Genomic DNA, 21,766 nt, shown 5'->3' on the forward strand with positions numbered 1-21,766 from the left:
ACGAATAAAATCCAGGGGCCCTTCAATTACCCGTGACCGAATTCGCAAATTTTATGCCCCCCCCAAGACTACAATAAATCGCCCCCCCCCTACCTATACAATAAATCGCCTCCTCCTCAAGACACATCCCCTTCGGACCGTGTCTAATCTGGACTAAATTTCAGTGAGGTTCTTTCTTGGGGAGGGGTATGTGCAGGGCCGTCTCAACATAAGAAGTCCCAGGGCAAAGTGGTGTTCTGGGACCTCACACTTACCACATGCAGTAACAGCTAATATACTTGCCTACTTGCAAGGATCATAGTACCGTACCAGATCTCATCGTGTAAGCCTTTTACGAGAATGAGCCCCCCCCCTCCCCCCCAGGCCATACCCAGACGGGCCCATGCATTGACATGGTTCAGGTTCTATGATACTCTTTGTCGGACTATTTTTTACCACCATACTGCATGGAGCACTATTTCTTCACAGCCGAATTTTTTCTCAGCACTCTGTGGCCCTACTAACTACCTTTCGTGGCTCCCCCTTTCCCCACCTTAGAATATCTCAGTGCCGCAAGCGGGCCCATGTGGCCCCAGGTTGAGAACCATTGCCTTGAAATATGTAATGCACTTTGAAACGGGGTAAAACTGCAAAGTTAAAAAAAAATGTTAATGGGAAAAATAACATGTGTAATGAGATTTTTTAAATAAATAAATCATATTACTATAAAAAGTATCAAGTTAGTGATATGAATATGATTATTAATACAGTGGAACTTCGGTTAACGAGCTTAATTCGTTCCTCGAACGTGCTCGTTATACCAATCACTCGTTATTCGAATCAAACTCTCCCATAGGAAATAATGGAAACACGTATAATTCGTTCCACAATTATTCAGTCACATAAAAATGAATTAATAAGAACGGCATTTAATCAATAATACAATGCAATAATAATAGTAATAATAATAATATATAATACAATAAAATACATATATTGGACGAGCCAATGAATTTTCAGAGATATTGACCTTGGCCCGCGCCTTTCCTAGGCTCAAAATCAGTGAGCTTCCCTCTTGCGTGGAGGTTGTTTCAACATCATGGGTCCCCAGGAAAAATGGAGTCGTCTTAAGAGCCCCATCGGCTTCCCCCACCCCCATATGGGCCCTGGTTCCATACTGTGCTGGATTCGGGATGTATTACCATTTTCTCCCACCATATAATTCACTTGAAATCTATCACCTCTCTGAGGGCCCATTCTTCAGCACTTGTCATGGCTCCCTACATCTGATTTTCACCTGTGCGCCCCCTCCCAAAATATCCCAGAGACGCTAGAGGGTCATATGGCACCATGGTAAAAACCACTGCAATCTAACAAATAACATAAATCATTGATTTGAAATATCTGCTGCCACCTACCGAATAAAACAAATCTGATTTTTCAGTTAACATTGGTAAAAGGTTTTGCAATTGGTAGAATATATTGGAAAAATAATATAACATGTTATATTAAATATTTTTATAAACAATAATATTTGTTAAATGAACGGATTTGCTTCAAAATTTTAACGGTTGATATTTTGAAAAAGTAATATAACATCAGTAAATTTGCAAAACAGCGCCGTCCTGGGTTTCATTCAGTTCGATTCCGGTTTAAATCCTTTTTGATTTCGATTCTTCATCAAAGTGGAAGACAGCCGCGCTTGACAAAATTTACTCATACCTTATTACTTTACATAAACATCAACTGGTAATATTTTTTTATTAAATTTTATAATTTTTTGTATGTTATTGCTTTTTAAAATATTATAAATATGATACAAATACTTTTTAATCACTTTATCACACTATTTAGAAGCCGGTCAGCAACTCCAGTCGGAAAATTATGACAGTTTTATTCGATAGGTGGCAGCAAAATTTTCAATGAAATTATTTTTCTTTGCATGCTATATAATACACAGTACAGTAGTTCACAACCCGATGCCATGTGGCCGTTTGTGGTCCTGGGATACTCTCAAAGGGGAGCCACGGCAATTGCTCAAGCGGGTCCAACACGCACAGAGAGGTGAAGAATAAGAGCTTTTGAGTGAAATATATTGCAGCATATATATAATATAATAACACCATAAACAAACATGCGACACGATGATGTATACAAATTAACTTTAAACAACGAAAGAGAAGAGGACTATCTTGTGCTGGACGATTTATGGACTAACTATTGTTTGCATTCTTATTTTTTGTGTGATTTTAAAAAGAACGAATCCAATGACACTTGCTTTCTGCCTCCTTTTTAGGATTTATCGGAGATGAGAAATTGCATTGTCGTTACGTCATTGTGTTGACAGATTTATTGCTTGCTTTACTGTGCTTCTGTTTCATTGGTACTTTTCTACAGCAATTTTGCACGGATTCCCACATTTTACACATCTCTCTAATCACATTCGAAAAGTGTGGGACTTCTCTCTTCCTCAGCAAAAGATACCCTCAATATAAGCTCTTGCTGTTTCATGCAATGGAGGTCCATCAGTTCGTCTGTGGACAACTCCTGGCCAAGCAGAATTTATATAAAATAAAAAGCGCACACACGCGCAATTACAATGTGACAACCCTGTTTCGTATAATAGTCACACTCAATTTTTCCAGGGAGGAACACTGACCGGACACTGGACGGGAGAATATTACCTATAATTCCACAGTACGTATGTGCACGAAAGCGAAAAATCATCAGCTTAGTTGTGAAAACGTGACAATAAATAAAGAGCAAAATTTTTGCTCGTTATGCAAATTGCTCGCTAACAGAACCACTCGTTAACCGAAGTTCCACTGTATATACACACGCAAAAGTAACAATAAATGGAGGTATTGGAACGTTTTTATATAGATCAGTGATTCCCAACGTGGGCGTTAACTGGAAAGTTCGTGGGGGGGGGGGGGCGGTAGAAGCTACGGGTATAACATAGGATCCTATGGGTTAGATTGCGTTGGGGGGCGATGGGAGAAAAACATTTCTGAATTAATCATCTGAATTATTCCATCTATTTTTGTTTCAAGGTACACGATGTTCCGTCATTCGTGGAAAATATTAATATCTATATCCACAGTGCTTGGGATGATTTATCAGTGACTGCATAGATCTAATTACTGAATATAGTTCACTAAACTTGCAATGCTGAGAAGAAACCACACAACGAAAATTAGCGCACAATTTTGTTACTGAAACATGCCTACTTGCAAAATCACTGTCAAGGTCACATACAGAGAGCTGAAACAAAGTTCGGTTCTGTGAGGATACGAAATTCTAAGCTGGGATCATTCAAGTATTACGTCAGCATCGATGGGCGGTTTCCGATTTCCTGACATTTGATTACAAGGGGGAAGAGGGTTTGGACGATGCTTACGTCATCAACCACCCTTTTTGAAGATATGAGATATTCTTAATGACATCTTATTCGGTGCGCCAAAAACGGGAAAAACATTTCGATAGCTATTGGACACCTGAACTAACATTCTACCTATTGATAAGTCCCTTACGGAGCCACTTTAGTGATCTCTAAATGTTTCGCGGATCCAAGTGATCTGGAAATGTGTCCGGGCCGCTTAAGAGGTCTGGAACTGTGCCACGCATCCCTCAAGTGATCCGTAATTATGCCACGGATCACTTAAGTAATCTGGGAATGTTCCGCGGGTAACTTGAGTGATGTAGAACCGCACTGTGGGGCCGCTTTAGTGCTCTGAAACTGTGCCACATATCACTTAAGGGATCTCTAAATGTGCCACGGATCGTTTAAGTGTTCTGTAACTGTGTCGCGGATTACTTAGGTGATCTTTGAATGTGAAAATGATATTTGAGGCCTACTTCAGTCATCACAAAATGTGACACGGGCCACGTAAATACTCTGGAATTTTGCCTGGAATTGGTCATTTAAGCGATTTGTAAATGTGCCGCTTAGTTAATTTTTACAAAATTAGGTTTGAGGGGGGCAAGCCACATCAGATAACTTTCAGGGCCACATTTGGTCTGCAGGTCTTGGTCCTTATTACCATATACATGGCTTGAAGGGTGGGTCGCAATGAATTTTTTAAAGAGAAATTTTGAGTTCTTACCCTTTTTATAGCATTGAAATTGGCAGAAATTGATTGTAAAATTGAATTGCTGATCTCACCAATATGCGTTAGGAGGTAGGGGGCAGTGCTGACGAAATTTTTCTGACAAGAGGAAGGGGGTCAGAGTTTTGCTAACTTATGCTGACAAGGGAGGGTCAAAAATGGCTAAAAATTTGCTGACGTAAAATTCGAACGGCCCTCTCTTGCACTTTGAATACATTATCTGGGATGCTGAAAATAGGCCTACTATTAAAACTATTTCTAGTGTTTTTCAAGTTATAACAGTTTTCCGCGTATTGCGCAGAGAAATCGTGATGTGATTTATTTTGTAAGTAATAGTTTTGTACTCACGTGTGTAGATTTTCTGACGGGAGATGTACTTTTCCAGCTTCTTCCTGAGGCCGATCTCGGCTCCGTACTTTCCAGTGGTGCCGTTGTCCGCCAGGATGAAGTACGAGTGATTGTTGTTCAAGACAGCGAAGCGGCTTTTTGGTGATGGTATGCTGTGGTAGGGTACTGTCACCTGATGCGAAAATCATCAAAAAAAATGTATGTTTTTTTTGTTCACATTGGTATATGCATTCTACAGTTTACGCTCTTAGCTCTTATAACCACTCTCATTGTTCTACGGTAAAAGGACGCTATATCGAAAGGTCGTTATATCGATTATTAGATTCTCCAAGGAATTCCATGTTTGGACGGAATGTTGTTATATACGATAAATGTGATGAATCGGTTATTATGCACAAACACCAATCGTGCTAGTAAGTTTGATGAATTTATCACTTTCACCGGTGATTATGCATGCAAATCGTCGTTGGTTAATTTGATAAATGCTGAAACAAATGATCACTTTTATCGGTGATTATAAATGGCGACCAAGCATATACCTGCAATTTATCACTTTTACCGGTGATTATGCATAATACCCTAGTCTAATGGAAAATCTGAAAAAAATTCCCAAATGAATCTCGATATTACTTACCCGGCATTACTGATTATGCATAATACCCTAGTGCAATTAGACAATTTGATACATTAAGAAAAATCCCAAATTAATCTCTGTATTATGCTTGATAAAACAAAAAAATAGGATCTGATATAACGAACTCTTATTTAATGAATTTCCCGATTTGAGAATTTTTTTTTCTTAAATCTTGTCCCTGTGGGAATCTTCTAAATGAAAAAGGAAGAACGGGGTCAATGTGGGACACTTACGTGAAGGGTTGGTTGCTCATACATCCTAAAGCGGGGGCTGGGGGTTCTTAACTTTTTTTAATACAATGAACAAGATCAGCTTCGCGACCCATGGAACTGTTTGTCTTTTTGCGAAATTAGAGAAACTAGGGGATGCAATAAGTGCACTTATAAAAGGACTAAGGGGATTTGGGAGGCCCTTGCGAATCACGTTTAGGTACAGATCCATACCTCAAGAATCACTGGCTGTTGGTGGATTTCAACGACCTATCTCGGAAACCCCTCCGAATCAAGCTGGGGTTGAGATCCATAGCTCAAGAATCACTGACTGTTAATGGATTTCAACAACTCATGTCGGAAACTCCAGCAAATCAAGCTCGGGTTGTGACCCATAGCTCAAATTCCTAGCTGTAAGAGGATTTGTACGTCCCACTTCGGAAGCCTTGCGGACAAGCTCGGGTTGTTACCCATAGCTTAATAATCCCTAACACTACGACGATTCGAGCGATCCGTCCCGTAATTCCTGCGATCCAAATTTTGATCGTGACCAAGAATCCCTGTCCTTAAGCTTTCTTTCAGAGAGGCGTACACGTTTCGAAAGCGAATCAACGGGAATCCTGCTTTCAGGCCCTCAGCAGTAACATGTTATACACGCTCCAATTTGCTGCGAACATTTTATCATCAGGGATCACCTTTTTATTTGATCAATCTTCATCCTCAGCTACAAGTTCACGCATAGTCTCATGAATCGTATACAGTATTGAATATACAAAAATTGAAGTCAAAGGACGAAAATAAAATTAAAAGCCTGACTGTACACGTGAAATGCACTATACATGTGAAAACTACTAGTACATATGAACTGTATTCCACATGTACAGTGTACATGTGAAAACTACTAGTGCATATGAACTGTACTTCACATGTAGGCTACATATGAACTGTACTCCATATGTACACTGTACATGTAGGCTACATATGAACTGTACTCCACATGTACATTGTACATGTGAAAACTACATATGAACTGTACTCCACATGTACACATAAACTGTACTCCACATGTACACATAAACTGTACTCCACATGTACACATAAACTGTACTTCACATGTACAGTGTATATGTGAAAACTACTAGTACATATGGACTGTACTTCACACATGTACATGTGAAAACTACTAACTTATAAACAAAAGTGTTTTCCTGACTTTGTTTTCCATTTCAGAAAAACCTATTTCGTGATTGTAAATTCTACTTTTTTCAAACATACGCATCAGAAAAAATCAATCAGTATAATGTTTTACAAAAATACTTCCTCTGCACTCTTTCAAGGAAGAATATGTATATGGGGATAAATAAAAGGGAAATTTATATTACACGCACGCGCGCACACTTGCCATCTATCAAGTTGCTGTCAAAACTGGGAGCGTTGAAGGAATGAAGTTTAAGCTGTTGGTATGTATATAACGCAACCGCAACATGAGAAATAAAATACAGCCACTCCTCCGACTTCAAATAGTCCGAAAAATGCTTCTCACTGCGGGAGCATAAAAGAAAAAAAAAATCCCAAATTTTTTCAGTTTTCTTTCGTGAAAGAAAGATGGCAATCAAACTCAGACGTTGCAAATTCAATAGAATTGGAAAAGGGGGGGGGGGTGATGCAAACTGAATAAAAGTTAAAAACCCAAAAAAGTATTTTCTGTCGAATCCGGACAATCCGGCCTAGTGTGGCGGAAGGGTGGGCCGGGAAACAGAAAAGCACGGTAGCCCCAAGTTCCATATAAATGATCACTTTCTACCCATACCATAAAAAACACCGTTTTGATACCAAAAATCTCTCCTATTCATATTTTGTGACCTCCTGGCACAGGTCAGTATTTTGTGCACAAATGAACTGTAATTCATACATAAACATAAATGCTTTTTATGTACTGTAGCCTACTGTACGTTTTAAAGATTTATTACAGAAAAAAGAATTCCACGAATATGAATATTGTTACGAAAATTATGTAAATAGCTGTTATTTATCATTTATTATTTCATTTTTCGCCTATAAATACTCATTACCTTTCGTAAAAATGAAAATTAACGCATTCCTCTATAAATCCCGCCAAATTGGCAATGAACTTAGTGAAGTTTGGCGATAGCTCCGATGATCTGGCGACGTCATAGCGCCAAGAGATTAGGCCGGATAGTTACGAGCTGGATAGACAAGATTCTACTGTATTTGTATTTTTCAAGTGTCAACGTGTCTTATTGTCTTTTTTTCTCTATCTGCACTTTTCGTCTTGGAACTTGTACAGTTTCGAAACGCGTCTAGTTGTAGTTTTCCATCACATTTTGGGTTTGCTTACGTTGGTATTCTTATTTCTATTATCTAACGCTCTACTAAAAGGTAATTTATTTGTATTGAACTTATCACTGTGTTGTTGAGTTTCTATGCGTAAAACAGTTTTTATTTTAAGGACGTAGTGTACACAAATATACACAATAGAATGAACTCAAATATTTTATTTTTTTTTCACACTATACAACAATTACATTTATTCAGAACTTTTTTTGAGAATTGCAGAATTTTCCCACCTTTTAATTCAATTTATGAACTAAACCCTCAATCATTGGTGGCAAATGCTGAAAACTTCAATGCCAAAAATGTCCTTTAACCCCCTTCGCTTGCAAGCTATTGGCAAGAAATTCGGCTGAACTGTATTTGATGACTCTGTGATAAATATGGTAACCATGGTAACCTTGTCCTAACCATTGTGTGGCGACGATATTTGAGAGATAAAAATGAATAACCTTTTGGGTTAGATAATACATGAGACGTTTTGTAAATTTTGTCAATTTCTTGCCATTGTCTTTTTTTGCTATTTGTTTTATTTTCACTATTTTGTGTGTTTTGTTTTCATGCGTGCACGTATGTAACTTATACATGCATAATAAAGCGCCAGACACCGTCCAGCTCCTCATCCGGGGCAATGGCTAAAATTGATAATGGTAGATAGAGCCTGTATGAAATGAAATGCTACTGATGGGAGCACGCTGAGGGTTAAGAAAAATGACCAATCACTTTTGTTTCGGCCAGTTCCAGTCATTAAGAAAACACTACATATCGGCATAACATGCTTGTCAAAACATAGAAATCGTTAAAACTGCAAACAAGAAAAATTCTGAGTGAATGATTATCAAATTCACATCCAGCTCGCCCTAATTAGAACATAAACTATTTGCATTTGCTATTTTTCTCAGCTCAGAAAAATTCATTATCAAAGACGCATTTAGTTCGGGTTTCCGAATCCTTTTTGTACTCGGGACAAAAAGTCAAAGGTTTTAATTATTTCGCGTGGGATGAATGGACCATAATCACGCCACGCCAACATCGCGAACGTGCTCAAGAGATAGAAGAAGTAAGCGTAAGAGAGCGATCTCTGATGAATATGGAAGCGAGTTTCGTGCTCGGAAGGAAGAAATAAAAACTAGGTTGAATCTGAATACCTACTTAATGTGATTTCCCTCGATTTACATATTCTGGCGTGCATCGTTGGATATCTAAAAGCATTAAATGCGGAATATACCGACTAATATTTCACACACAGGCCGCGAGTTCTTTTCTACTTCCCATGTAGTGGAATCTACATTGAGGAGAGTTCAAGTTCTCTTAAGACTGTTGAGTTGAATGGAACTTCCCGTGATGTGATAATGCGCTCAATGTTCGTTGTCACGAACAACAAAGTTTTCGTGTGTTTCACGGGTCTACACCGAGTCTAAACTAGAACAAAAGCTCTCTGATGTATTTTCCATGAACGGTTTCTGGCGTTTTTTTCCTCAGAATTGTTCATGCACTCTGAAGTATGACAATACACGCCTCGTATCATAAATAAGTAATAAATATTCTGAAGGCTGTGATATCCAGAACGTGACGTTTTGTTGAGAACCGTTTCCTGAACTTGGCTGTCTTTATAAGAAACGATAATGTCAAAACGCAAGTCGCGTGTAGTATTAGGTTATTCATCAGAAAATGCGAGACGTGTCTCCACTTTTACGTGTCATCATAGTTTGTGCTGATTTCGGACAGGAACTTTCTCGAGTTTGGTTTCTCCATGACATTGGCGAATGAGTTGTTAAGTCTGAAGTGAGTGAATAATTAATAGTTCTGGATATTCTTTTTGAGTCTGTTCAAGAACAGTCCACGGGGAAAGGTAGATAGATTAGTTAGTCTGGATATTTATTTGGATGTATACGGAAAAATTTAAGTAAACTCATGTAAGAGAGTGTGAAGAAGTGGAAAAAAAAATGTATATATGTATTTTATGTATATTTTAATTTTAGATTGCTTCGCATTTATCAACATTTTTAATTATCACCGATTGAGTTCATCATCCTAGACTGAAGTCTGAGCATAACGTCCAGCAGGGCCGCTCTTACGAGACGCGGGGTCCGTTGCTAAAAATGGTAGCGAGACTACAGAGCCGTCTTGATAATTTCGGAGCCCCTTAGCCAGAATTTTATATATTCTGTGGGAGAGGGGAATCAAAAATTCAGAAAATAAAAATGCTGCGAATTCAGGATAAATGCAAGAAATAATTTCAGAAATTGATGAAAATTCAGAATTCTAAAAATGATGAAAGTTCAAAAAATGCCAGCATTATTTCTTTCTAGATGAAAATGCAGAACTCAAGAATCATGAAAGGAATCATTATATACTACTGTAACTGCGGAGCTCGGTGCGACGATACCTGTCTCACACTTCATAATGGTGGTTCTGATAGTTCACGGAACTTTTGCCCCCGATATTTCGTCTCCGACCTTTCGTCCCCGACATTTCGTCCCCGACATCTCGCCCCTGGCCCGGTTCTGATGTCCGGTAAGTTTGAGCTATCCATACTTCGGTAAGGTTCAAAATTACGGAAAATTGTAATGGTGACCTGGCTGCTTCTGGTTCTTCAGCTTCAGGTAAATTTAAACGATTTATTGTGATTATGTACAATCATCGTATTCATAACATCTACTCGTAACATATATCCGACACAAGCTCATCAATACTCAGCAACAAAATAAAAAGGCATGTCATGAGCGAGCTCAAGTTCCAGTTTCAGGACGCTTTTCAGAACTACTCCAGGCAAACTATGTGTAACAGTCATACACTACTGTTGGGTTTTCCGAAATACCGCCCTTGCTATATGAATGAGCACATAAAATACAATACAGTCAAACTCGGTTATAATGACATCGAAGACTCCACGAAGGTTTGTCTGAAAAACGAGGTATCGTTACAAACGAGGTTAACGTTTTCATGACATTTTTTGACGAAATGTTTTATCAGATAAAAAATCATACTGTGCACATTAAGTTTTTGTTTCCTTATGATTATGTTGAACACATTTGTGAAGAAAAATATGGGAAATTATGTAGGTGTGTGTAGAAGGCATTCGATCGGGTCCAACATGGCAAACTCTTGAAGCGTGTACACGAGATTGGAATAGGGGGCAACTTGCTGAACTGGATAGAATCGTGGTTAAGAGATAGGTCGCAACGAGTTATGGTGAACGGGGCATTCTCTGGTTGGACAGACGTCACAAGTGGAGTTCCTCAAGGAAGTGTCCTTGGCCCCATACTTTTTTCACTTTTTATCGACAAACTCGATCAGGGTATCGATGGGATTACTAGCAAATTCGCAGATGATGTGAAGCTAATGGGGGTAATCGGGAATGAAAGCGATAGGGAGTTGCTCCAGACCAACTTAGACAAGATTGCAGCATGGGCAAATGAATGGAGCATGACGTTTAGCGTAGATAAGTGCATGGTCGCTCATTTTGGTTCGAACAACCCACGGTTCTCTTACGAGTTGAATGGTGTCACTATCCCGGATGCAACTAGAGTCACCGATTTGGGAATTCTCATTGACGAGCGACTTAAGTTTTCTGAACATTGTTCAGCGGTTGTCAAAAAAGCGAATAGAATGCTTGGTCTCATTTTCAAAAAGGTCTCTTCGCGTTCTCCTAAAGTCATTCTTCCGCTTTTTCGAGGCTTAGTTCGTCCTGGACTGGAGTATGCGGTAAGGTTTTGGAGACCATACCTACAGAGGGACATAGACTTGATTGAAGGGGTGCAGAAAAAAGCTACGCGTGTCCTTATTGGCACACAGGGCTTGAGTTATGAAGAGAGACTTCATTTTTTGAATATGTTTACATTGGATGAACGCAGGTGTCGAGGAGATATGATCGAAGTGTTCAAAATTTTCAATGGGATGGACCATGAACTTTTAGTACACCGCCAATCGACTGCTTTTACAAGGGGACACCAGTATCGATTGGTGAGGGACAATGCAAGGTTATGGTGTCGCAGGGAATTTTTCTCTAATAGGGTTGTTAATAAATGGAATAGCTTACCCCCGGAGGTAGTAAATTGTAACACAATTGACACGTTTAAAAAGAAATACGATAAACATGTTGGGGTAAATCGAGAAGCTATCCATTCTTAGAATAAGACAACCATAAGTATTCTTTATGGGCATTGTATAATATTTTATCATGTGTATATATTGTTTATAATTTGTGTTAATTGCATTTTTAATGGGGTTGCTGTATTTTTGAAACATATGACATCCATATTTTTATGGGCATCTTTTTATCAGCCACCTCGTTGGGCATTTTGCCTGTTGTGGCGTTGTATTTGTATTTGTATTTGTATAAAAATTATAAGTGACATCGCCGATTCTCATCAAACATGTTGCCAATTGTTGGCGATATCGCGCCAAACATTACGTACAAATACCCATTAGCGGGAAATGCGGTGCTAAAGTGTGTTTCACGGAAAAACATTCAGCATGACAAGTACGTGAGATGAATATTTTTAGTCATGTTCACAATTCGACACAATTTAGGAATTATGCAAGTGATTTTCATTCCCGATTATAGTAAATATTAGGAATTACAGCAAGCTTCATCGAAAAAAACGGGACATTTTTATAAAAAAAGAATAGCTGGGAAGGGCAAAAAATACACAGGAATGCTTTTTATACCGCTCATGAGCAATGAGCATCATCAGAGCGTCAAACATGAAATACTATTTTTTCCAACGTCAACTATAAACAGAACGACAGATGAATATTCCCTGAATCTGATCAGCTCTGAGCTTAGGAATTCTTCGGGGAAAAGTCATCGAAACGAAAACAAAACCACCGAAACATTTTCGATACCTCGATACATCCTAGGTGGTTCCTTTCCATCGATGTTATAAGCAACATTCGTAAACATTATCCTGTATGGGAATCAGCCCGGACGATCAATTATTGACGTTATAACCAAGTTTGACTGTATATTATTGATCGTATGTTTAAAGGTGTACCGTAGAATTCTAGAAATGAATTCAGGAGGTTAATACACGCAAATTTTCCATAAAACACATTTTCCAATTTTTCAATTCTATGAAATTTTCGGCTTCTAACTGTGTTCAAGTTTTTGTTCTACCTGTACTAAATATTGTTTTTAAAATATTTTAATATAAATTGCTCGCATGCATTACACGAGCTAATGTTTTCCACTCGAATGCTTTTTCCTCAAAAGTAAGTTTTTTGATAGATAAGGAACATTTTTTTCGAACACCACTCAGTCAAATGTCTTGAAACTTTGTGTGTCTCTGAACACTATGGTGTTACTTATTTTACCGCGAGGATTTTTTATTAGAATTATTTAAAACATTTTTATGGCACAAAATATGGGTAAATTTTGGTGATTTTTAAAAAAAATAACCAACAATTAAAATCCTAAAAAAGCTCGTGTTGAAGACATTTGAATGAGTGGCGTTCCTCATCTAACAAAAAAATTAGTATTGAGAGAAATCCATTTTAGTGAAAGACATTAGCATGTGTGTATAATGCCTGCCAGCAGTTCATATTAAAATATTTTAAAAATATTCTTAGTACATATAGAACAAAAAACTTTAACGCAGTTAGACGCAGAAAATTTCATAGTATTTGAAAAATTGAAAAATTCGAAAACGTGTTTTTCGGAAAAAATTCGCGTACACCAATCCCATTTCATACGGAAGACACATATTCATTCAATGACAAACGAGGGGAAAAAGAATTGAACCTCTCTATTAGCCATTTCTTTCATAAAAAAAAACTTTGAATAAATGAATTTCTATTCACGTTTGCGTGCGTTATAAAATTCATCGGAATATATTGATATCACAAAAAAAAAGATAAATGCATCAAGACGCAATTTGTTGTACCAAATTCGAACTAAGAAAATTCCCGTCAATATTAAAAAAAAATTACGATTCCATAATAATAAATATAGCATTTGCTGCAAGTATATGTAACCACAGGAAAGTACAATTTTTCTAGTTGAACAGACGGGCAGAGAAAAAAAACCGAAACGAAGTAAAAGAATTTGGTTGAAAAGAATTCCGTTGTTTCCTTTCAACCTAATGACAAAATGATGAGTTCCAAGATTCATTCTGACACGCAAGCAAAGAAGCAAACAAAATAAATACATCGATCCAACTTTTTCGAAGAAAAAACGGGGAGGAAAAAAATTACTTTCCCAACATTACGTGCATTCATTCGTTTCCTACATGAACGCTTGTACAAGTATGTACTCAAATATGAGGGGGAGGTACTGTCGAAGCGGGAGAAAAGTTTCTCAAGATAGTGGCAAAATCTTACAACCGTGTAATTGAGTCGGTCAGAAAGGAACAAAAAAAAATATATATATATATTTTATTATTATTATTTTTTTAAATCTTAAGAACCCAATGAACAGCGAGAGGAAAGAAATCGTTAAAATTTTCAAGTACCATATATGTATGGAGAGTATTGGATTTGTGTTTTTACGAGAGAGGAAAAACTCTCGGAACGATAACTTATAAATTTGTAGTGATAACGAATTTGTGTTTCTGAGGTGGAATAGTTTTTTGAAATCAAGTATCGATCACACACGCACTGAATTTAGAGTGTGTTCTCATTTATCGATGGCTTTTTTGAGGATGGAGCTCAAATTGGTTGGTTATATCCATCACTATTTCCTGTTCTGAGGGAGGGGGGGGGGTTAAGGTATTGAATAGTAGAGTTGAGAGCTGTATATAGCCTCGTTTAGCCTGAGGAAGTGCCTAAAGAATGACCAGGGTATTTGGCAGTGGTTGCTCGTCAGGCGGTTCCAATTGGTTGGTTATATCTATCACTGGAGGTTAGGATAGCCTTCTCTTTTCCTGTTATGAGGGGGGTTAAGGTATTGAATAGAGCTGAGAGCTAGCCTTGTTTAGCGTGAGGAAGTGTCTAAAGAATAACCAGGGTATTTGGCAGTGGTGGCTCGTCACAGAAAATTCTCTTCATATTTAATTTTAATTAAGTGATCGAGTAGATGCTGATTGGATAATTTTTTTGGAGGCCAATCGCAACTAGCGTATGTGTATAGAGCCTGCTCAAAGGGAGAATAACTGCACTCCCCTTATCTGCAGTTATGTACTATACTGTTTTTCTTTCTCTAACACGCGGTTAGGTTAGGACGAGGTTACCATATTTTTCGCCCATTCGTTAAATGAAGATCATTTGAATTTCTTACCAAAATTTTGTAAGCGAAGCGGTTACGATTATAGCTCTCACACACCATACCAGTAACATACCCAATTCATAAGAAATTTCATACATTCGCGGGAAAATGGGATATGAGAAACTTCTTGGCGTTTGTAGAAAATTCTAAGGGTTCATTAAACTTTAAAATTATGTGAAATTTTATTTTATTTTTAATTTAATGCAGCACTATCCTTAACGTTAAATACTTAATTATATGTTTTTGCCAATACATGGCAGCAAATTCATTTTGTGGATGAAGGAAATAATCCCCAAACCCATTCATTTTGAGTATACATAATATAATAAATCCTCCACACCGGCGCCCGATATTTTTGAATGTTCAATTTTTTTCACCTCCTGAGAACACGTTGACCGAATGTTCCACACCTTCCACTATTTCCCAACATCGATTGATTTTTAGCTTGTTTTTTTAAAGTAGTTTTCATTTCTATAGTTCAACAAACACTCATGCCGAAGATATTCTTCAACAGACTTGAAGGTTGTGTCCTCCGGCCACTTCGATATCCTATATTTCTGCGGAATTCTAGCTAAGCGGAAGGAGATGACAGTGCATAAACAGGTCCACGGTTACGATCAAAATAATCCCCCTCCCCCCCGAGAGAGTAAGAATACCCCTCCAAGAGTGTCAGGCCACTCCCACTGGCGCATGCGCATAGGTCTACTTAACGAAAAAAGTAGAATAAGTTTCATTTCACTAAATTACGTAATCACTTAATCATTTACAGCTTACCAACTAAATGACGTGTAAACGGTCCTTATCGTCTGCATACATTTTAAACTACTTGACAACTTGAAATTTAGTTACCTACTTAAGTATTTCAAGCGCGTAAACAGGCCTTAGAAGTCGTAGTTAAATCAGTAATTTCTGTTACAATGTTTTTGCAATTAATCTCCTTAACAAATAGCAATGACTAGCCGTGACTAGAAATGCAAATACAAAAGCCACAACGGACAAATTGCCCTATTTGGCCTATTTGCCCGAAAAAATAACGCCCATAAAAAATATGGAAGTCAAATATAGCCAAATTACAACAATCCACCCTTTTCAGCCGTGACCCAAAATGAACGAAAAGATCTGTTTGTTTTTCGAAATTAGTGAAACCAGTGACGCAATAAGTACATTCATAACTGCACTGTAAATGGTTTCGTTCGACTCCTCTAGGAAGCTCCTGCGAATCAAGTTTACAACTTGACCCATAGCTTAAAAATATTTGGCTGTAAGTGGATTCGCACGACCCTTCTCGGAATCTCGTGAGAATCGAGATTGGGTCGAGACCCTTCTCTCTCGGAAGAGCCTGTGAATTAAGTTTGGGTCGTGAATAGCTGAAGAATCCTTGACTGTGTAAGTGATTTGTACAACCCGTCTCAGAAGTTCACGCGAATCAGTTTGAGTCGTAACCCATAACTCAGGAATCTCTAGCTGCAAGTTCATCTGCACGGCGAATCTCCAAAGCCAGACCAGACCAGAATTAAATTTTCAACCGATTCTCAGCCCTGTAGGGCTAACTGTCGGCATAAAGACAGGCTTAGTAGGTCTATGATCCTAACGAAATCTCCAAAGCCGCTGCGAATGAAAGCTTTTGTTATGACCCATATAGCTCAAGAATCCCCGTCTGCACACAAATGGATTCACACGACTCGTCGCGGAAGTCCCCCGCGAATCGAGCTTAGGTAGTGACCCATAACTCAAGAGCCTGTAGCTGTTAGTTAATTTGAAGTTTTCGCCGTGAGCCACAGCTCAAGAATCTCTCGCTGTAAATGTGTTTTTGTGTCCCATCTCGGAAGTCTCTCCGAATCAAATTTGTGCCGAGACCCATTGCTCAAAAAATCCCTGGTCGTGCGGGTTCATTCATACCACCCATTTCAGAAGGCCCATGTGAATCAAGTTTCGGTCGTGAACCCATAGATCAAGAGCTGTAAGTGAATTTGAACGACCCAAATTCCGAAACCCTCTACGATCCAAGTTTGGGTCGAAAACCGACACGTCAAGAACCTCCCTGTGTAGAGGAAGCGGTACCCAACAATGAATGAGTAGCAGAATTTGAATAACCGTGTGGGGGTACGATCTAAAGACGTGAATAAAAATGAAACAAGATAAATGAGACAATCCCGCATTAAAGAATCGAAGCCGAGTTAAAGTTTCAAAGAATTTAGCAAACGCGTCCATATTCCATAATTTACCATGACGTTCGTTCAAACGAAAGAGTCTATATTGATATTCAATGCACGCTTTTCGAATACTCGCACGTCATATCCGTAATTTGAATTCGGATGGTGCACACACACAGGCACAAAGTAAACCTTGGAAAGAGGAACCTCGATAATTTATGCACAGGTTTTCGATAGCAAATAGATAACTTCAAATAAGCCCTATTGGAAGATATTAAACCCGAGCATTTTAATTGCCTTATACGTAGTCCTATATGTAGAGGGTGTCCCATAAAATCGGAAATAATTTAGAAATTCATAAAAACATTGAAGGAATTTGTATATTTGAATGCAGTGTCTATCAAAGAGGGTTGAAATTTTAAGGGCGGGAGGGGGGGGGATTTTTTTTTTTTTTGGTGCAGGAAAAGATTTAGTTCAATCTTTTCGTCGTCAGAGGGCTCTACATGAAAGAAAAAAACTTGAAAATCCGAGTCCTAATGGTAACAGGTAGAGATACGTGAATTTCGAAAAAAGAAAAGGCGTTTTGAAATCGGAAAAATTTAGCATTTATTCGAGAAAAATTGAAGAAATTTGTGCGCTGTGTTTTAATTATGGCATATTTTAAATTTAATTCAGTAGCTACCCTCGTAAGAGGACGGACATTTTTTTTTTACCATTTGGAGTCTACTACTAATGCAGTCGAATCCCGCTTTAACGAATACCGTTATAACGAAGAAAACTCGTGTGGTGTCTCGCGCAGACGACCCCCCAAGAGTCGGGTCAACGACCTCGATCGTGTCACGTGATCCCAGGTACTGGAGACGACCGTCTGGAAAATAGCAGAGCAGAGAGTCACTGCACACGAAAGCGTGAGGTTCGAAAATTTCTATGTCTGTCTTACTTTTTCATTAGCCCAGATAATCATTATGTGTCGTCGTAATAAATGTTTATTCCGAAGCTGTGGCTCTGTGTGGTGACTCCACAGTGGTGACCAGCGACGTTTAGGAACATTAACCATCAAAAAAAGTCCATCTTCATTGAAGATTTAATCTCACGCATTTTCGGAAATTTTCTTCTTTCCGAGCCTCCATTATGTCTGTGGTTACGACGACTCGATTCTTCCCTCAAACAGGCCCCTGAAGAACAGACCCCTCTCGCCCACGCATCATCGTCTGCTCTTCTTCTCTTCTGGTGTGTGACCTCCTCCTCTCTCTCGTCTTCTCTTCTTTTTTTCTCTCTCTCCCGTTGGAGCTGAGCGATGGCGGAAGAAAATGCTCAAGTTTCGAGGATTGGACTTCGACTACCTCCGTTTTGGAAATCCAATGTCCAACTATGGATTCAACAGTGCAACAGTGCTTTTCAACTCAGTGGAATCACTAACGATGACACGAAGTATGCAGCCTTGGTCTCTTCCTTGGACGGAGAATGCTTGTCTTTCGTCTCGGATCTGATATTAAATCCTCCGGCAGTCAACCGATATCAAGCCTTGTCGGATCGCCTCATAAAGGAGTTCGCCGCGACGGAACATCAAAAAGTCAAGGAACTTTTGAACGAGCTACAAAAGTTCCAAAGACAACGGTGATCAAAAGCCAAGACAACTGCTGCGAAAGATGAAAGAACTCTCCGGCAACAAAGTCACTGACGAGTTCCTGCGCACCTTGTGGATGCAACGCTTACCGCAAAATATTTTAGCAGTGTTATCGGTTTCCAGTGAGCCATTAGATCAACTTGCTGTCCTAGCCGACAAAGTGGCTGAAGTCATTACCCAAAATTACGTGTGTCGAATCCAGTCATCATCATCATCATCGCAAATGCAGTCGACTCCAGATCGAACCGATTCGACATCAGGAATCGAAACGCTCACCAAACAAGTGGCAGAGCTAACGGCTACGGTGAATCGACTCTCCAGAGGGAGATATCGTAGTAGCTCCCAACAGCGACGAGCTAGGCATTCAACATCTCGTTCAAGTCGAGCACGGGATGTCTGCTTCTATCACAACAAGTTCGATGAGAATGCCCGCTACTGCCGTCAGCCATGTAAATTCCAGAAAAAAAACGACGACCTTCCATCATCGCCGATATGATGGAATCGGGCAGCAAATCCAGCAGGCTCTTCGTGATTGACAGAGTTACGGGTGATCGTTTCCTTGTTGACTCTGGCAGTGAAGTTTCTGTTATCCCGCCTAAAAAAAATTCGTCAGCACTACATCCAAGTTTCCATTTGTTCGCCGCAAACAACAGCAAGATTCTTGCCTATGGTTCCACAGTCAAGAAACTGGATTTAGGTCTCTGGAGTCACCACACAGAGCCACAGCTTCGGAATAAACATTTATTTTGACGACGCCATTCATTGAGTTAGATGTCGTGTATAGAGTCCAAACTTTATTTGAACAATCATCTGCTGGTGTTTTTAGCATGATATTAAAAACTAATAACGGCAGATGGCAGCACTACAAAACAAGCACTACACCGAAACAAACTTTACGTCAGGTTCACAAGTTCACAACACGTATACGCACATTCCAACGTGCACCAATTCGTTACAAGATCCGCAGAGGAATGTGGACGAGATGCATGCGGGGTTTAGTTGCAGTAGTAGTAGTAGTAGCAGAAGCATAATACCGTGCCCAACTTCGATTCATCATTCCAATTTGTGAAAAATGTCTGTCTTTTTCAAAATACCCTTGACTTTGGTGTTAAAAAAGATTTTAAGGCAGAAGTCAAAGGTATTAAGAGATACTAACCCCCGGCCCGGCAAACATAGTTCGCCATACGGGGTTCCCCGAAGGGAGCATTTATTTTCTCCACAAAAAAAAAAAAAAAAAAAAAAAAAAAAAATCAACTTTACATCTTGGCCCAGGGAGCAACCATTAACAACTCGCGAGCAGCAATTTAGTGTCCCTGGGGTTTATAATAATTGCTTCACTTAAGTATTATATTTTACATTGTAATTATCACACTGTAGATACACATTCACATATCACACATGAGTCCGACAATCATTTGATCTTTCAACATAAAAAAAGAGAAAAAGAAAGAAAGAAAAAAAACTAAACACACATCAGGTCAGCTGAAATACACGAAGCAAATCAGTCCGTCATTCAGCTAATTTTGCACGAGATCGAAGAACACTGTAATACAAGTTATATTTCAGTCGATTTTATGCATTGTAACCATGTATTAGATATTAACATATATTTTATGTGCACTGCTCCACACATGCTATCACGAACAAAAGTTTACATATTTTCGTAAAAAATCAGTATATGACATAAATTTAAAAAAATTGTAGTACGTATAATTAAAATTTACAGTATAACTCAGCAACAAAAAAGATCAAAGTGAGAACTTTACATTGAAAAAATGGTATACGCTAATCCAGTCTAAATCAGAAAATCCTTTTCGTATTCATCAAATGCACTTATATACAATGTTGTATTAACACCTTACAATTATTCAACTTTTCAATAATATCTATATATTTAAAACAAATATATCATATATATTATGTACTAGCTATAATACCCGGCGCTGCCCGGGTTTTCTTTCTTCAATGAGGCTTTTTGGATATCACGTGATCTCTCTTTCTTTGAGGGACATACAAACCGTACCTAAGTTAACCAGTATGGCGACTTCCTGCGTGACTCATGAAATAAACAAATCTGGATTTAAAGAAACGTAGAAATGGAAATATTTTTCTTCCTTTTTCAAGGGGCGCTGGGTATTTCGATCCCCCCCCCAACTTCAGGTTATCCATCTGCCTATTTAAGCTTCCAAAAATGCTTAGCTAAAGCTGTGGAATTTCTTCGCACGCGATGCACTTTACGGCAGCGCCGTCTTAACGCATGGGCCTCAAGAGAAGAGGTGCCTCACAAAAATTACATTTGGTTGAAATTTTCTAGAATTTACCTGGTAGGACCTCAGAAAAACCAACTGGCCAGGGAGCCCATAATTAATTTTAAAACAACCTAAATTATATGAATTTATGCAGTTGAATGCTAAAAGACAATGCAGAGACATTAATTTTCATTCTTGAGAACATATAAATGTAAAGTTGAAATCAATGTTTTAGTGCATGAATATCCAACTCGAAAGTAGGTCCGGCTAATGGCTTCATATTCAATTTTCTGCCTTCGTATCTCTAAGTGAACTCAATATATTTTTAAAAAAATCAAGAATTCAACACAATTTTTGAAATTACAGATGCAGCAGAAAACCTCATTAAATCTCCGTATTTCTACTGTAAAATCGGATATTTTAACACTGATTTCTATGAGGATCACCCTTTTCCTGACCCTCAAAGCGATGCTGATGATGATTATGACGTCATTCAAAAAACCTCATTATAGTAGTATTGAATGGGAGTATTGAAAATGTGGCAAACCATTATAAAGGCATAAACTATCATACATATACTAACAGGATTAAAGAAGTGACAAACCGTTGTAAAGACATATACACGTCTGAAACGCATTGCCAGGGAACCACGGTAACCAAAGTAAACGTTCGGAAAGTGATTGTTGAGGCCCGAAAACCATTGTTGCCCGACAGTTTTTTGCCCGTTTGGGGCACTTGCCCTACCCTGACGAAATTTTAAAGTAGCCTATCGTTTAAGTCGGGTCTCATTTGGTATATATGCAAAATTTGGCGACGATCGATCTAAAATTGTAGATTTGTATAGAGAACATACACACACACACACAGACACACAGAAAATCAATTTTATATATATAGAT

General features: G+C 38.5%; 1 protein-coding gene across 2 annotated transcripts in view; it reads right to left on the bottom strand.

Annotated features, from left to right (window-relative positions):
* Nucleotides 1–21,766, bottom strand: part of Trpm (transient receptor potential cation channel, subfamily M) — a 343,617-nt gene that overhangs the window by 73,294 nt on the left and 248,557 nt on the right. For both annotated transcript variants that reach the window (XM_089247633.1, XM_089247634.1), the window contains exon 6: nucleotides 4,437–4,608. In XM_089247633.1, the coding sequence (XP_089103759.1) occupies nucleotides 4,437–4,608 (172 nt within the window). The remainder of the gene's footprint in view (nucleotides 1–4,436; nucleotides 4,609–21,766) is intronic.

Source organism: Pholcus phalangioides, unplaced genomic scaffold (assembly GCF_987345545.1).
Source record: "Pholcus phalangioides strain wild (caught in Gottingen) unplaced genomic scaffold, Ppha-v1.0 ptg000018l_1, whole genome shotgun sequence".
In the NCBI taxonomy this organism is placed as follows: Eukaryota; Metazoa; Arthropoda; class Arachnida; order Araneae; family Pholcidae; genus Pholcus; species Pholcus phalangioides.